The sequence below is a fragment of the Lonchura striata genome, chromosome 31 (genome assembly GCF_046129695.1).
Source record: "Lonchura striata isolate bLonStr1 chromosome 31, bLonStr1.mat, whole genome shotgun sequence".
NCBI classification, from domain to species: domain Eukaryota; kingdom Metazoa; phylum Chordata; class Aves; order Passeriformes; family Estrildidae; genus Lonchura; species Lonchura striata.
In genome coordinates, this window is record NC_134633.1 from 5,486,286 (window position 1) to 5,502,126 (window position 15,841).

General features: G+C 66.3%; 2 protein-coding genes and 1 long non-coding RNA gene across 3 annotated transcripts; 1 reads left to right on the forward strand and 2 right to left on the reverse strand.

Moving 5' to 3' along the window:
- Nucleotides 1-8: 8 nt before the first annotated feature.
- Nucleotides 9-7,211, reverse strand: GIPR (gastric inhibitory polypeptide receptor). The gene is made up of 12 exons (XM_077789117.1): nucleotides 7,155-7,211; nucleotides 5,899-5,986; nucleotides 5,695-5,802; nucleotides 4,585-4,706; nucleotides 3,309-3,412; nucleotides 2,399-2,540; nucleotides 1,735-1,888; nucleotides 1,403-1,463; nucleotides 1,197-1,266; nucleotides 1,011-1,099; nucleotides 594-735; nucleotides 9-131 (listed from the first exon to the last, which is right to left on the reverse strand). The coding sequence occupies exons 1-12, from the start codon at nucleotides 7,209-7,211 to the stop codon at nucleotides 9-11; spliced, it is 1,260 nt and encodes a 419-aa protein (XP_077645243.1).
- A 1,415-nt stretch (nucleotides 7,212-8,626) lies between these two features.
- Nucleotides 8,627-12,732, forward strand: OPA3 (outer mitochondrial membrane lipid metabolism regulator OPA3). Its single transcript, XM_021545650.2, has 2 exons — nucleotides 8,627-8,777; nucleotides 11,814-12,732. Exons 1-2 carry the CDS (start codon nucleotides 8,636-8,638, stop codon nucleotides 12,713-12,715), a joined length of 1,044 nt encoding a protein of 347 aa, XP_021401325.2. The 5' UTR covers nucleotides 8,627-8,635; the 3' UTR covers nucleotides 12,716-12,732.
- A 1,190-nt stretch (nucleotides 12,733-13,922) lies between these two features.
- LOC144247704 (uncharacterized) lies at nucleotides 13,923-14,755 on the reverse strand. Its single transcript, XR_013341274.1, has 3 exons — nucleotides 14,681-14,755; nucleotides 14,099-14,156; nucleotides 13,923-14,000 (listed from the first exon to the last, which is right to left on the reverse strand). It is a non-coding gene; the product is annotated as an uncharacterized LOC144247704 (long non-coding RNA).
- Between the last annotated feature and the right edge of the window lie 1,086 nt (nucleotides 14,756-15,841).

A 15,841-nucleotide genomic window follows, 5' to 3' on the forward strand; every position in this document is an offset into this window, starting at 1 on the left:
GTGGGGTGTCACGCGTGTCCCGCGCCACGTGTGTCCCGCGCCACGCGTGTCCCGTGTCGGACAGACCCCTGGCCCCGCCGCACACGCACCTCCTTGTTGGCGAAGCAGTACAGGACGCTGACCACCAGCCCCTGGGGGACAGTTTCAGGTGGGCTTGGGGTCACGCGTGTCCCTGCGTGTCCCAGTCGTGTCCCACGTGTCCGGCATGTCCCGCATGTCCCACATGTCCCGTGTGTCCCACATGTCCCGTGTCCTGCGTGTCCCCCATGTCTCCTGTGTCCTGCATGTCCCATGTCCCGTGTGTCCCCCGTGTCCTGCATGTTCCCCGTGTCCCTGCGTGTCCTGTGTGTCCTGTGTGTCCCCATGTCCCACGTGTCCCACATATCCCCTGTGTCCCGTGTGTCCCATGTCCCCCGTGTCCCATGTGTCCCACGTGTCCTGTGTCCACCGTGTCCCGTGTCCCACATGTCCTGTGTCCCGTGTCCTGTTGTCCCCCGTGTCCTGTGTGTCCCGTGTGTCCCCCATGTCCCGGTGTCCCTGTGTCCCACGTGTCTCCCGTGTCCCCTGTGTCCCGTGTCCCGCGTGGGCCTCACCTGCACCGAGGTGAGCAGCAGGTGCAGGCAGAGCCGCGCCTGCCTCAGTTTCCCCGCGCCGGCCTCGCCCTCCCCGGCCAGGGCGAAAATCACCTCGTGCACCCCCAGCAGCGGGATCAGCGTCAGCGTGGAGCGCGCCAGCCTGCCGGGACACGCATGGGACACATGGGAACATGTGGGGACACGTGGCGACACGGCTGGGACACGCGGGGACACGTGGGGACCACCCCGAGTAAGGGGACACACCTGGGGACACGCCCAGGGGGATTTGGGGACACCCCCGGGCACAGGGACACACTTGAGCCAGGTGTCCCCACCCACTCCAGGTGTCCCCCCCAATGTCCCCACCTGCTCCAGGTGTCCCCACCCGCTCCAGGTGTCCCCCCCGATGTCCCCACCCGTGCCAGGTGTCCCCACCTGAGCCGCGCGTCCCCGCGGGCCACCTGCCGGGCGCGCACCTTGGCCACCAGGATGCGGAGGATGCGCACGAACACCACGAAGTTCACCTGGGCCGAGGGGAGGGGACACCCGAGGTGACACCCGAGGGGACACCCGCGGGGACACCCGCGGGGACACCTGGCACCCCCCCGCAATGTCACCCACCACCACGGCCGCCAGGATGGGACAGCGGATCAGCCACCACACCTGCACCTTGTCATTGCGCTCCCAGCACCTGAGGGACAGGTGAGGGACATTGGGGACATGGGGGACACTGGGGACAGGTGAGACAGGTAGAACATTGGGGACAGGTGGGACAGGTGAGGGACACTGGGGACACTGGGGACAGGTGGCACCGGCGGTGGCCTCACCCCTCGTTGTCGTACAGGTGCCGCAGAACCACCCAGGGCACCACGAAGAGCACGGGGACACCTGGAGGGGGGACACAGGGGGTGACACGGGTGACAGGGTGACACGGGTGACAGGGTGACACGGGTGGCAGTGACATGGTGAAATGGATGACACGGGTGACACGTGTGACAACAGCATACGTGACACGGTGACACGCGTGTCTCACCCCAGCCCAGCAGCAGGAAGGCGAGCAGGCACGGGTGACACAGGTACCACAGTGACACGGGTGGATGTGACACAGTGACAATGACACACGTGACACGGTGACACACATGACCGTGGCGTGTCTCACCCCAGCCCAGCAGCAGGAAGGCGGGCAGGCGGCGCCGCGCGGGCCGCGCGCGCAGCAGCCGCAGCAGGAACAGCCCCTCGGCCGTGGCCCACGCGTAGTTGGCGCCCACGCAGTACTGCGCCACGCTCTGCGCCACGCGGCACGCGGGGCCCGCCTGCGCCCGCACGCGTGTCCCGCGGGGCCCCAAGCGTGACCCCCGGGGCTCCACGCGTGTCCCCTCCCGCCACGAGTGTCCCCCGGGGCCCCACGCGTGTCCCCCGTCTGTCCCCACACGTGTCCCCCCGCCCCCACGTGTGCCCCCACGCGTGTCCCCGTGTCCCACACGTGTTCCCCCATCCCCGCATGTGTCCCCCTGCCCCTCGGCCGTCCTCTCGCATGTCCCCCCGTCCCACATGTGTCCATCATGTCCCACGGGTGTCCCCCCGCCCTGTGGCCACCCCCACGCATGTCCCCCTGTCCCCACGCGTCTCCCCCTGCCACCACGCGTGTCCCTCCTGTCCCACGCGCGTCCCCCCACCCTGTGGCTGCCCCCATGCGTGTCCCCCGTCCCCACCGCGTGTCCCCCCTGTCCCACGCGTGTCCCCACACGCGTCCCCCCTCATCCCCTCGTGTCCCCCCGTCCCCACGCGTGTCCCCGCGTGTCCCCACGTGTGTCGCGGCGCACCTGGCGGCGCAGCAGCAGCAGGGGGTGGCCGTGGCCGTGGCCGCGGGGCAGCAGCGCGTCGCGGGCCAGGACGGCGCCGGCGCGCAGCGCGAACGACGCAAACAGGTTGGCGTGGAGCAGGTTCCGCGTGCAGCGCAGGCGCCTGCGGGACACGCGGGACACGCGTGATGTGGGGACACCGCCGTGGTGTGGCGTTCCACAGGCGTGACAACCCCCAGGTGTCCCCAGCTGTCCCAGGTGTGTCCCAGGTGTGACATCCCCAGATGTGACATCCCCCAGGTGTGTCCCCAGTGGTCCACAGGTGTCCCCAGGTGTGACATCCCCAGGTGTGTCCCCAGGTGTGTCCCAGGTGTGTCCCCCCATGTCCCCAGCTGTCCCCAGGTGTGACATCCCCCAGGTGTGTCCCCAGTGGTCCACAGGTGTCCCCAGGTGTGACATCCCCCAGCTGTCCCCAGGTGTCCCCAGGTGTGTCCCAGGTGTCCCAGGTGTGTCCTAGCTGTCCTCAGGTGTCCCCAGGTGTGACATCCCCCAGGTGTCCGCAGGTGTCCCCAGGTGTGTCCCAGGTGTCCCAGGTGTGTCCCAGCTGTCCTCAGGTGTCCCCAGGTGTGACATCCCCCAGGTGTCCCCAGGTGTCCCCAGGTGTGTCCCAGGTGTCCCAGGTGTGTCCTAGCTGTCCTCAGGTGTCCCCAGGTGTGACATCCCCCAGGTGTCCCCAGGTGTCCCCAGGTGTGTCCCAGGTGTCCCAGGTGTGTCCTAGCTGTCCTCAGGTGTCCCCAGGTGTGACATCCCCCAGGTGTCCCCAGGTGTCCCCAGGTGTGTCCCAGGTGTCCCAGGTGTGTCCCAGCTGTCCTCAGGTGTCCCCAGGTGTGACATCCCCACCTGTCCCAGGTGTCCCAGGTGCGGCGCTCACCTGAGCAGCAGCAGCAGCAGCAGCGCCGCCAGCAGCGCCACGAGCGACAGCGAATAACCCACGGTGTAGAGCCGGCGGAACTGCTCCAGCAGCCACAGCTGCCGCTGCGCGCCGGCACGCAGCACGCGGACACGTGTGACGCGGGTGACATGGGACACGGGACAGGGGACACGGGTGACATGGGACATGGACACGGACAGGCGTGACACGGACACGAACATGCGTGACACAAACACAGACACGGACACACGTGACATGGACACGGACATGGGGACACGGGACACAGGACACATGGGACAGGTGACACGGGTGACACGGGGGAAACAAGGACACGGGGACAGAGGGACAGGAGGACAGGGTGGCAGCGGGACACGGGGACAGAGTGGACATGGGGACACAGGGACACGGGGACAGAGGGACAGGGTGGCAGCGGGACACGGGGACAGGGGGAGAGGGTGACACGGGGACACGGCACGGCACGGGGACAGCAGGGGACATCAGGGACACGGCGGGGGACACGGGACACGGGGCACAGCGCGACAGCGGCGGTGACACACACGGGGCACAGCGCGTGGCACCGGCGCCACCCGGTGCCACCACCCGGTGTCACCGCCGGTGTCACGCTGCGCTGCGGGTGACACGCGCGGGGCACGGCGTGTGACAGCCACGGGCGCGTGGCACCACGCGGTGTCACCCCGCCGTGTCACCCCGCCGTGTCACCGAACCGTGTCACCCCCGCTGTCCCATGCAGCGTCCCTGTCCCCTCTCTCTCCCCCCTCTGTCCCCTCCCTGTCCCCTCCCGCTGTCCCCTCCCTGTCCCCTCCCGCTGTCCCCTCCCTGTCCCCTCCCTGTCCCCTCTGTCCCCTCCCTGTCCCCTCTGTCCCCTCGCTGTCCCCCCTCTCTCCCCCCTCTGTCCCCTCGCTGTCCCCCCTCTCTCCCCCCTCTGTCCCCTCCCTGTCCCCTCTGTCCCCTCCCTGTCCCCTCTGTCCCCTCCCGCTGTCCCCTCCCTGTCCCCTCCCTGTCCCCTCGCTGTCCCCTCTCTGTCCCCTCTGTCCCCTCTGTCCCCTCGCTGTCCCCTCGCTGTCCCCTCTCTCTCCCCCCTCTGTCCCCTCTGTCCCCTCCCTGTCCCCTCTGTCCCCTCTGTCCCCTCTGTCCCCTCCCTGTCCCCTCTGTCCCCTCCCTGTCCCCTCTGTCCCCTCTGTCCCCTCCCTGTCCCCTCTGTCCCCTCCCTGTCCCCTCTGTCCCCTCTGTCCCCTCGCTGTCCCCCCTGTCCCACCTGCAGCGGCTCCGTCTCCGCCAGGTCCTCGCACTGGGAATTGTCCTGCCAGGTCCGGCCGCTCTCGTCGCTCTCCCAGCGCCCGTCGGGGCCGCAGCGCCGCGCCACCACCCCGCCCTGCACTGTGGCACCTCCGGCTGTCCCCGGTGTCCCCTGGCTGTCCCCGGTGTCCCCTCCGGCTGCCCCCAGTGTCCCCTCGCTGGCCCCGGTGTCCCCTCCCTGTCCCTTCCCGGCCATCCCCGATGTCCCCTCACTGTCCCCAATGTCCCCATCCCTCCCAGGTGTCCCCATCCCTCCCGGGTGTCCCCATCTCTTCCCAGGTGTCCCCACCCTCCCAGGTGTCCCCATCCCTCCCAGGTGTCCCCATCCCTGCCAGGTGTCCCTGCCCTCCCGGGTGTCCCCACCCAGGTGTCCCCACCCTCCCAGGTGTCCCTGCCCTCCCAGGTGTCCCCACCCCCCCAGGTGTACCCATCCCTCCCAGGTGTCCCCATCTTTTCCCAGGTGTCCCCATCCCTCCCGGGTGTCCCCATCCCTTCCCAGGTGTCCCCATCCCTGCCAGGTGTCTCCATCCCTCCCAGGTGTCCCCACCCTCCCAGGTGTCCCCATCCCTTCCCAGGTGTCCCCACCCCCCCAGGTGTCCCCACCCTCCCAGGTGTCCCCACCCTCCCAGGTGTCCCCATCCCTCCCAGGTGTCCCACCCTCCCAGGTGTCCCCATCCCTGACAGGTGTCCCCATCCCTCCCAGGTGTCCCCACCCAGGTGTCCCCATCCCTGCCCAGGTGTCCCCACCCTCCCAGGTGTCCCCATCCCTGCTCAGGTGTCCCCATCCCTCCCAGGTGTCCCCACCCTCCCAGGTGTCCCACCCTCCCAGGTGTCCCCATCCCTCCCAGGTGTCCCACCCTCCCAGGTGTCCCCACCCTCCCAGGTGTCCCCATCCCTGACAGGTGTCCCCACCCTCCCAGGTGTCCCCACCCAGGCGTCCCCACCCTCCCAGGTGTCCCACCCTCCCAGGTGTCCCCACCCTCCCAGGTGTCCCCATCCCTCCCAGGTGTCCCACCCTCCCAGGTGTCCCCATCCCTCCCAGGTGTCCCAGCTGCCCAGGTGGCCTCACCTCGGTGGTACCAGGGCAGGTACCAGGGGCAGGGGACGGTGGCGGTGCTGTTGGGGACAGCGTCCCCCCAGCACGCGTACAGGTCGAAGCTGCGGTTGCAGACGGGTCCTGGCGGGAGGGTGGCGGTGTCACCTGGGCTGTCCCCAAGGTGTCCCCAGGGTGTCCCCAGCCTCGGGGTGGCCCCGGGCAGGTGCGGCCGCTCACCTGGGGCGGGCGGGGCCAGGCGCAGGTGCAGCTCGCAGGCCTGGCGGTACTGGCGCCAGGCGACCACGGTGGCGCGGGCGGAGCGCTCCTGGGGACAGCGGGGACATTGGGGACAGCGAGGGGACATTGGGGACAGTGGGGACAGCGAGGGGACATTGGGGACAGTGGGGACAGCGAGGGGACATTGGGGACATTGGGGACATTGGGGACAGCGAGGGGACAGTGGGGACAGCGAGGGGACATTGGGGACAGTGGGGACAGTGGGGACAGCGAGGGGACAGTGGGGACAGTGGGGACAGTGGGGACATTGGGGACAGCGAGGGGACAGTGGGGACAGTGGGGACAGCAGGGACATTGGGGACAGCGAGGGGACATTGGGGACAGTGGGGACAGTGGGGACAGCGGGGACAGCGGGGACATTGGGGACAGCGAGGGGACAGTGGGGACATTGGGGACAGTGGGGACAGTGGGGACAGTGGGGACAGTGGGGACATTGGGGACAGCGAGGGGACATTGGGGACAGCGGGGACATTGGGGACAGCGAGGGGACAGTGGGGACATTGGGGACAGTGGGGACAGTGGGGACATTGGGGACAGTGGGGACAGTGGGGACAGCGAGGGGACAGTGGGGACAGTGGGGACAGCGAGGGGACATTGGGGACAGCGGGGACATTGGGGACAGTGGGGACAGTGGGGACATTGGGGACAGTGGGGACAGTGCGGACAGCGAGGGGACATTGGGGACAGTGGGGACAGTGGGGACAGGGAGGGGACAGTGGGGACAGGGAGGGGACAGCGAGGGGACATTGGGGACAGCGGGGACATTGGGGACAGCGAGGGGACATTGGGGACAGTGGGGACAGCGAGGGGACATTGGGGACAGTGGGGACAGCGGGGACAGCGGGGACAGTGGGGACATTGGGGACAGTGGGGACAGTGGGGACAGCGAGGGGACAGTGGGGACAGTGGGGACAGTGGGGACAGCGAGGGGACAGTGGGGACATTGGGGACAGTGGGGACATTGGGGACGGGGGGGACATTGGGGACAGCGGGGACGGGACATCGAGGGACATCAAGGGATATTTGGGGACAATGGGGGACATCGGGGGACAATGAGGCACATCAGGGGACATCGAGGGACATCGAGACACATCGAGGGACAATGAGGGACATCGGAGGACATCAGGGGGACAGCGGGACACCGGGGGGACATCGGGGGACATCGGGGGACATCGGGGATATGGCGGGGGTCTCACCTCTGCTCCGGGCGGGACGTGGCCGGGCGGGGCGGGGGTCGCCTCCCGCTGGCCCATGGTGGCCCCGGGGTGTCGCGGGGTGTCTGCTGGGTGACCCCTGGGTGTCCCCAAGTGTCGCCGTCCCCGTCCCCGCCGCTCCCGTGTCGCCGGTGCCGGCTCCGCGCGTGGCTCTGTCACCCGCGGGTGGCAGCGGCAGGGGCGGGGACCGCCCCCGGGAGGAGCCTCGGCGGCACCGGGGGGTCCCGGGGGCACCGGGGGGGTCGCGGGGACACCCACGGGGGTCTCGGTGTCACCGGGGGGGTCTCAGTGTCACGGGGGAGTCCCGGTGTCACCCACGGGGTCCCGGCGTCACCCACAGGGGTCTCGGTGCCACCGGGGGGGTCTCGGTGCCACTGGGGGGGGGTCCCAGTGCCACCCACGGGGGTCTCGGTGTCACCTACGGGGTCTCGGTGCCACCTGGGGGGTCTCGGTGCCACTGGGGGGGGTCCCAGTGCCACCCACGGGGGTCTCGGTGTCACCTACGGGGGTCTCGGTGTCACGGGGGAGTCCCGGTGTCACCCACGGGGTCCCGGTGTCACCCACAGGGGTCCCGGTGCCACCCACGGGGTCTCGGTGTCACCGGGGGAGTCCCGGTGTCACCCACGGGGTCCCGGTGTCACCCACGGGGTCCCGGCGTCACCCACAGGCGGTCTCGATGCCACCGGGGGGGTCTCGGTGCCACTGGGGGGGGTCCCAGTGCCACCCACGGGGGTCTCGGTGTCACGGGGGAGTCCCGGTGTCACCCACGGGGTCCCGGTGTCACCCACGGGGGTCTCGGTGTCACCCACAGGGGTCCCGGTGCCACCCACGGGGGTCTCGGTGTCACCCACAGGGTCCCGGTGTCACCCACAGGGTCCCGGTGCCACCCACGGGGGTCTCGGTGTCACGGGGGAGTCCCGGTGTCACCCACGGGGTCCCGGTGTCACCCACAGGGGTCTCGGTGCCACCGGGGGGCTCCCGGTGCCACCCACGGGGGTCTCAGTATCCCCCCAGTGTCCCCCAATGTCCCAACCAAAATGGGCGTGTCCCAAATCAAAGTGGGCGTGTCCCAAATCACAGTGGGCGTGTCCCCATCAAAGTGGGCGTGTCCCCATCAAAGCGGGCGTGTCCCAATTAAAGCGGGCGTGTCCCCATCAAAGTGGGCGTGTCCCCATCAAAGTGGGCGTGTCCCCATCAAAGTGGGCGTGTCCACAACCAAAATAGGCGTGTCCCAATTAAAGCGGGCGTGTCCCAATTAAAGCGGGCGTGTCCCAATTAAAGTGGGCGTGTCCCAATTAAAGCGGGCGTGTCCCCATCAAAGTGGGCGTGTCCCCGCTCAAAGTGGGCGTGTCCCCCCAACACCCCGCGCGCGTCCGCCAGGGGGCGCCCCGCGGGCCGAAGCGGGGGGGCGGGGCGGGGCGGCGGTGACGTCATCTCCCGGCGCCGCGCCGCCCCCGCGCAGGATGGTGGCGGGCGCGTTCCCGCTGGCCAAGCTGCTGACGCTGGGCGCGCGCCAGCTCAGCCGCCCGCTGGCCGCGCGCATCAAGGCGGGGGCGCGCGCCTCGCCCTTCTTCCGCACCTACCTGTGCCTGCCCCCCGCCCAGCGTGAGTGTCACCTGAGGGGGGACACCTGGGGACACCTGGGGACACCTGGGGACAGCCCGGGGACACCTGGGGACAGCCCGGGGACACCTGGGGACAGCCCGGGACACATCCCGGACCGGCCTCAGGGCGGGACTGGGGGCATGGGGGCACCTGGGGACATCTGGGGACACCTGGGAAGGGAGGGGACAGCCCCGGGACACCTCCCGGACCGGCCTCGGGGTGGGGCAGGGGGCATGGGGGCACCTGGGGACATCTGGGGACAGCCCGGGGACACCTGGGGACACCTGGGAAGGGAGGGGACACCTGGGGACACCTCCCGGACCGGCCTCGGGGCGGGGCAGGGGGCATGGGGACACCTGGGAAGGGAGGGGACACCTGGGGACACCTGGGGACAGCCCGGGGACACCTCCCGGACCGGCCTCTGGGTGGGGCAGGGGGCATGGGGGGCACCTGGGGACACCTGGGGACACCTGGGGACAGCCCGGGGACACCTCCCGGACCGGCCTCGGGGTGGGGCAGGGGGCATGGGGGCACCTGGGGACACCTGGGGACACCTGGGGACACCTGGGAAGGGAGGGGACACCTGGGGACATCTGGGGACAGCCCGGGACACATCCCGGACCGGCCTCGGGGCGGGGCAGGGGGCATGGGGACACCTGGGGACACCTGGGGACACCTGGGGACACCTGGGAAGGGAGGGGACACCTGGGGACACCTGGGGACAGCCCCGGGACACCTCCGGACCGGCCTCGGGGTGGGGCAGGGGGCATGGGGGCACCTGGGGACACCTGGGAAGGGAGGGGACACCTGGGGACACCTCCCGGACCGGCCTCAGGGCGGGGCAGGGGGCATGGGGGCACCTGGGGACACCTGGGGACACCTGGGAAGGGACGGGACAGCCCCGGGACACCTGGGGATACGTGGTGGCCCCTCCTGGACTGAGCTCTGGGTGGGACTGGGGTCATGGGAGACACCTGGGGACACCTGGGGACACCTGGCAGGGGGGACACCCCTGGGCCAGCCCCTCCTTGCTGCCCTCGCTCTGCCCCGGCGGCTCTGGGGAAGGACAGGGACAGGGGGGACGGGGGGGACCCCGAAACGGGAGAGGGGGGCTGGATTTGGGGGGATTTATGGCTGGATTTGGGGAGATTTATGACTGGATTTGGGGGGATTTATGGCTGGATTTGGGGGGATTTATGGCTGGATTTTGGGGGGATTTATGGCTGGATTTGGGGGGATTTATGACTGGATTTTGGGGGGATTTATGGCTGGATTTGGGGGGATTTATGGCTGGATTTTGGGGGGATTTATGGCTGGATTTTGGGGGGATTTATGGCTGGATTTGGGGGAAATTTCTGACTGGATTTTGGGGGGGTTTATGACAGGATTTTATGGCTGTATTTGGGGTGATTTATGGTTGGATTTCGGGGGTTTGTGACTGGATTTGGGGGGATTTGTGGCTGGATTTATGGCTGGATTTGGGGTGATTTATGCCTGGATTTTTGGGGTTTGTGACAGGATTTGGGTGGATTTGTGACAGGATTTTGGGGGATCTGGGGGTTGGTTTGGAAGAGATGCGTAGCTGGATTTGGGGAGGATTTTTGGGTGCATTTGGGGGGGATCTGTGACAGGATTTTAAGGCTGTATTTTGGGTGATTTATGGCTGGATTTTGGGGAATTTCTGGCTGGATTTGGGGGAAATTTCTGACTGGATATTGGGGGGATCTGTGACACTATTTTAGGGCTGTATTTGAAGGGATTTATGGTTGGATTTTGGGGGATTTGTGACTGGATTTTGGGGGAATTTATGGCTGGATTTGGGGGTGTTTGTGACAGGATTTTGGGGGAATTTACGGCTGTATTTTGGGGGGATCTGTGAGAGGATTTTGGGGGAATTTATGGCTGGATTTGGGGGAGTTTGTGGCAGGATTTTGTGGCTGTATTTGAAGGGATTTATGGCTGGATTTGGGGGGATCTGTGACAGGATTTTGGGTAAATTTATGGTTGCATTTGGGTGAATTGACGTCTGTATTTTGGGGGGGTTTGTGACAGGATTTTGGGGGACTTTATGGCTGTATTTGGGGGAATTTATGGCTGGATTTGGGGAGGGTCTTTGACAGGATTTTGGGTGAATTTACGGCTGTATTTTGGGGGGATCTGTGACAGCATTTTGGGGGAATTTACGGCTGCATTTTGGGGGGATCTGTGACAGCATTTTGGGGGAATTTACGGCTGCATTTTGGGGGGATCTGTGACAGCATTTTGGGGGAATTTACGGCTGCATTTTGGGGGGATCTGTGACAGCATTTTGGGGGAATTTACGGCTGTATTTGGGGGGGATCTGTGACAGCATTTTGGGGGAATTTACGGCTGCATTTTGGGGGGATCTGTGACAGCATTTTGGGGGAATTTATGGCTGGATTTGGGGAGGGTCTTTGACAGGATTTTGGGTGAATTTACGGCTGTATTTTGGGGGGATCTGTGACAGCATTTTGGGGGAATTTTTGGCTGTATTTGGGGGGATCTGTGACAGGATTTTGGGGGAATTTACGGCTGCATTTTGGGGGGATCTGTGACAGCATTTTGGGGGAATTTACGGCTGTATTTGGGGGGGATCTGTGACAGCATTTTGGGGGAATTTACGGCTGCATTTTGGGGGGATCTGTGACAGCATTTTGGGGGAATTTACGGCTGTATTTGGGGGGGATCTGTGACAGCATTTTGGGGGAATTTACGGCTGCATTTTGGGGGGATCTGTGACAGCATTTTGGGGGAATTTTTGGCTGTATTTGGGGGGATCTGTGACAGGATTTCGGGCAGTTTGTGATAGGATTTTGGGGGAATTTACAGCTGTATTTGGGGGGACTTGTGACCGCATTTGGTGGGAATTTCTACCCGTGTTTGTCTGGAATCCTGTGCCGCTTTGGGATTATTGAACCCCGGATTTCTGCTGAACCCATCCCCATCCACCAATTCCGCCGCGGGGCGGTGGATCTCTCTCTCAACCCCCCCCCCCCCCATTCCCCCGTGCCTCAGTTTACCACTGGGTGGAGATGCGGACCAAGATGCGGCTGCTGGGCTTCCGCGGCGCGGCGGTGAAGCCGCTGAACGAGGAGGCGGCGGCCGAGCTGGGCGCCGAGCTGCTGGGCGAGGCGCTCGTCTTCGGCGTCGGGGGCCTCTGCCTCTACCTCGAGTACCTGCGGCAGGCGGGGCAGAGCCGGCGGCGCGAGGAGCACCTGGAGCAGAGCCTGGCCGAGCTGCGGCGCGGCCTGCAGCAGCTCCAGGGCGAGCTGGAGGAGCTGCGGGCCCGGGGAGGGGCGCAGGGTGGGGCTGGACACGCCCTGGGTGGGGCTGGACACGCACAAAGTGGGGCTGGACACGCCCAAAGTGGGGCTGGACACACCCTGGGTGGGGCTGGACACGCCCTGGGTGGGGCTGGACACGCCCAAAGTGGGGCTGGACACGCCCAAAGTGGGGATGGACACACCCAAAGTGGGGCTGGACACGCCCAAAGTGGGGCTGGACACACCCAAAGTGGGGCTGGACACGCCCAAAGTGGGGCTGGACATGGCCTGGGTGGGGCTGGACACGGACAAAGTGGGGCTGGACACGGACAAAATGGGGATGGACACGCCCAAAGTGGGGCTGGACATGCCCAAAATGGGGCTGGACACGCACAAAGTGGGGATGGACACGGCCAAAGTGGGGCTGGACACGGCCTGGGTGGGGCTGGACACGCCCAAAGTGGGGATGGACACGGCCAAAGTGGGGCTGGACATGGCCAAAGTGGGGATGGACACACCCTGGGTGGGGCTGGACACACCCAGGTCACCTCAGGACACGCCCCCGCCCAATCTGTGAATGCTGCTGGGGATGGCCACGCCCCTTCTGGCTCTGGACACGCCCCCATCGCGGCAGGCCACGCCCCCTCCCATTAAAGCCTTTGTGTGCTGTGCGCGCTGTGCCTTTAAGGGAAGGGGCTAAGGGAGGGTGGGCGTGGCCTGGGTGGGACTGTGGGCGTGGCTTTGTGGGGGCGTGGTCAGGCGAAGAGGAGCGCTGTGATTGGCGGGGAGGTGCTGAGGAGTGGGCGGGGCTTGTCCCAGCGTTGGGGGCGGGGTTATTGAGGCCCCGCCCACCCCGGGACACACCCAGGGACCCCCAAAGACCCTCCAAAAACCCCCAGGGACCCCCAAAAACCCCCAAAAGACCGCCCAAAGCCCCCTGGGACCCCCAAAAACCCCCAAAAGACCGCCCAAAGCCCCCTGGGACCCCCAAAAACCCCCAGGAACCCGCCAGGGACCCCCCGAAAAACCCCCAGGGAGGCCCCCAAAATCCCCAGGGACGCCCAAAGACCACCAAAAACCCCCAGGGACCCCCAAAAACCCCCAAAAGACCACCCAAAGCCCCCTGGGACCCCCAAAAACCCCCAAAAGACCGCCCAAAGCCCCCTGGGACCCCCAAAAACCCCCAAAAGACCACCCAAAGCTCCCTGGGACCCCCAAAAACCCCCAAAAGACCGCCCAAAGCCCCCTGGGACCCCCAAAAACCCCCAGGAACCCGCCAGGGACCCCCCGAAAAACCCCCAGGGATGCCCCCAAAAACCCCCAGGGACCCCCAAAAACCCCCAAAAGACCACCCAAAGCCCCCTGGGACCCCCAAAAACCCCCAAAAGACCGCCCAAAGCTCCCTGGGACCCCCAAAAACCCCCAAAAGACCACCCAAAGCCCCCTGGGACCCCCAAAAGCCCCCAGGGACCCCCCCCAAAACCCCCAAAGACCCCCCAGAAAGCCCCCGGGACCCCCAAAGACCCCCCGGGACCCCCAAAAACCCCCAAAGACCGCACAAAACCCCCCGGGACCCTCAAAAACTCCCAGGGACCCCCCTTAAATCCCCCAGGGTCCAGTACAAAACCGTTTATTGGTGCCGAGCGGGGAGACCCCTCCCCAAATAACCAAAAAAAAGTGAAAAACCCCAAAAGTGGGTTAAAAAAAAATCCCCCTGGGGGGGGAGGGAGGAGAAACCCCTCCCCCCTCCCCACGCGTGAAATTGGGGTGGGGGGCACAGTGTGGGGGGGGCTCGGGGGTCTCCCCCCCCCGCCGGTAAGGCACAGCCCGGGGTGGGGGAGGGGGGTTTGGGGGGGCAGCGACCCCTCCCCAAAATCCGTGTTGAGGGGGGGAGGGGGCGTTCAGGGCTCGTTCCTCTTCCGCAGCTCCGTCACCAAGGCTGGGGGAGGGGAAGGGGGGGGAGGACAGAAAATGGGTTGGGGGAGGGGCGTGGTCAGCGCCCCCTCCCCAAATTTGCAGCGGAGCCCCCTCCCCCACCTTGGATGATCTCCTCCTTCGCCTTCCGCAGCTCCTTCCGCACCTCCTCCAGCAGCTCCTGGGGCGGGGGGCAGCAGGTGGGGGGGGCACACCCCCGACCCCCCCCCAAAATCCCCAAAAACCCAAATTCCCCCCAGACCCCCTTCCCAAAATCCCCAAAACCCCAAATTCCCCCAAGACCCCCTTCCCAAAATCCCCAAAACCCCAAATTCCCCCCAGACCCCCTTCCCAAAATCCCCAAAACCCCAAATTCCCCCCAGACCCCTCCCCAAAATCCCCAAAACCCCAAATTCCCCCCAGAACCCCTCCCCAAAATCCCCAAAACCCCAAATTCCCCCCAGACTCCCCCAAAACCTCAAATTCCCCCCAGACCCCCTCCCCAAAACCTCCAAAACCCCAAATTCCTCACAGACGCCCCACCCAAAACCCCAAACTCCCCCCAGCCCCCCGCAAAACCCCAAACTCCCCCCAGCCCCCCGCAAAACCCCAAATTCCCCCCAGACCCCCCCAAAACCTCAAATTCCCCCCAGACCCCCTCCCCAAAACCCCAAATTCCCCCCAGCCCCCTCCCAAATCTGGTACCCGCTTGAACCTCTCCAGGTCCAGCTCACTGAGGGGCGCGGGGGGGGCGGCTGGAGCGGCCGATTTCACCCTGGGGAGGGGGGGGTAAGTAATAAATTGGGGACCCCCGCCCCAAAATCCTCCCCCATCCCCCCCCAAAAAAACCTCACCCGGGCAAGGTGGAGCTGAATTTTTCCCAGGGCCTCCGGACAGGCTCTGCGGGGAGAGGGGGGAGGGGCTGAACCCTCAAATCCTCCCCCCCCAAAAAATCAGGCCCCCCTCCCCCCCCCCCAATTCTCGGTTTGCCCCAATTTTGGAGCTTTTTAGGATTTTTTGGGGTTTTTTTTAAAAAAAAAAACTACAGCTCCCGGCGTGCCCCGCGCGCCCGCACCGTTTCCGGCCGCCGGCCCCCGCCGCGGTGCATGCCGGGCGTTGTAGTCCGCGCGCTCGCCCGGCCCCGCCGCCCCGGCGCTGGGCTCCGCCTCCTCCTGGATTTTTTTTTTTGGGGGGTGGGGGGGGGAAAGAAAATTTGGGGAGGGGGAGGCAGAGACCCTTCCCCAAAATTGTTATTTTGGGTGGGAGGGGGGGTCGTACTGACGTTGGTGACGTCATCCTCCTTTTTTGGCCCCTCCGCCGCTTTTCTCCTGGGGGGGGGGGGGGGGGAAAGAGGGGAGGGGTCAGGGTGGGAATTTTGGGGGGGGGTCCCCCAAAATTTCCGCCGCCCCCTCCTCACCTGCGGGCCAGCATGGCGCTCATCTCCTCCATCAACCCCCCACCCCCAGCCCGGGGGGGCGGGTCGGATTTTTGGGGGGGTGGGGGAGGGGCGGGGCCGGACCCCCCTCCCCCCCCAGCGGAGCTCGGGGTGGTCTCGTCCTGATGGGACACAAAAAAAAAATAAAATTAAAATTAAATTTTAAAAAAGGGGAGGGGGAGAGAAGGGGGGGGGAAAATCGACCCCCCCACCGTGCTGTTGATGAATTAATTAATTAGGTAATTAATTAATCAGCCGCTCACCTTGGCCGCTTTCCTGAGTTTGGCCCCCGCGATGGCGGCGGCAAAGTCGGGGACCCCCCCGGGACCCCCTCCCCCACCTCCGGGACCCCCTCCCCCCCCGCCCGGTCCGGGCGGGGGGGGAGGGGGTCCCGGGGGTGGGGGAGGGGGTCCCGGGGGTGGGGGAGGGGG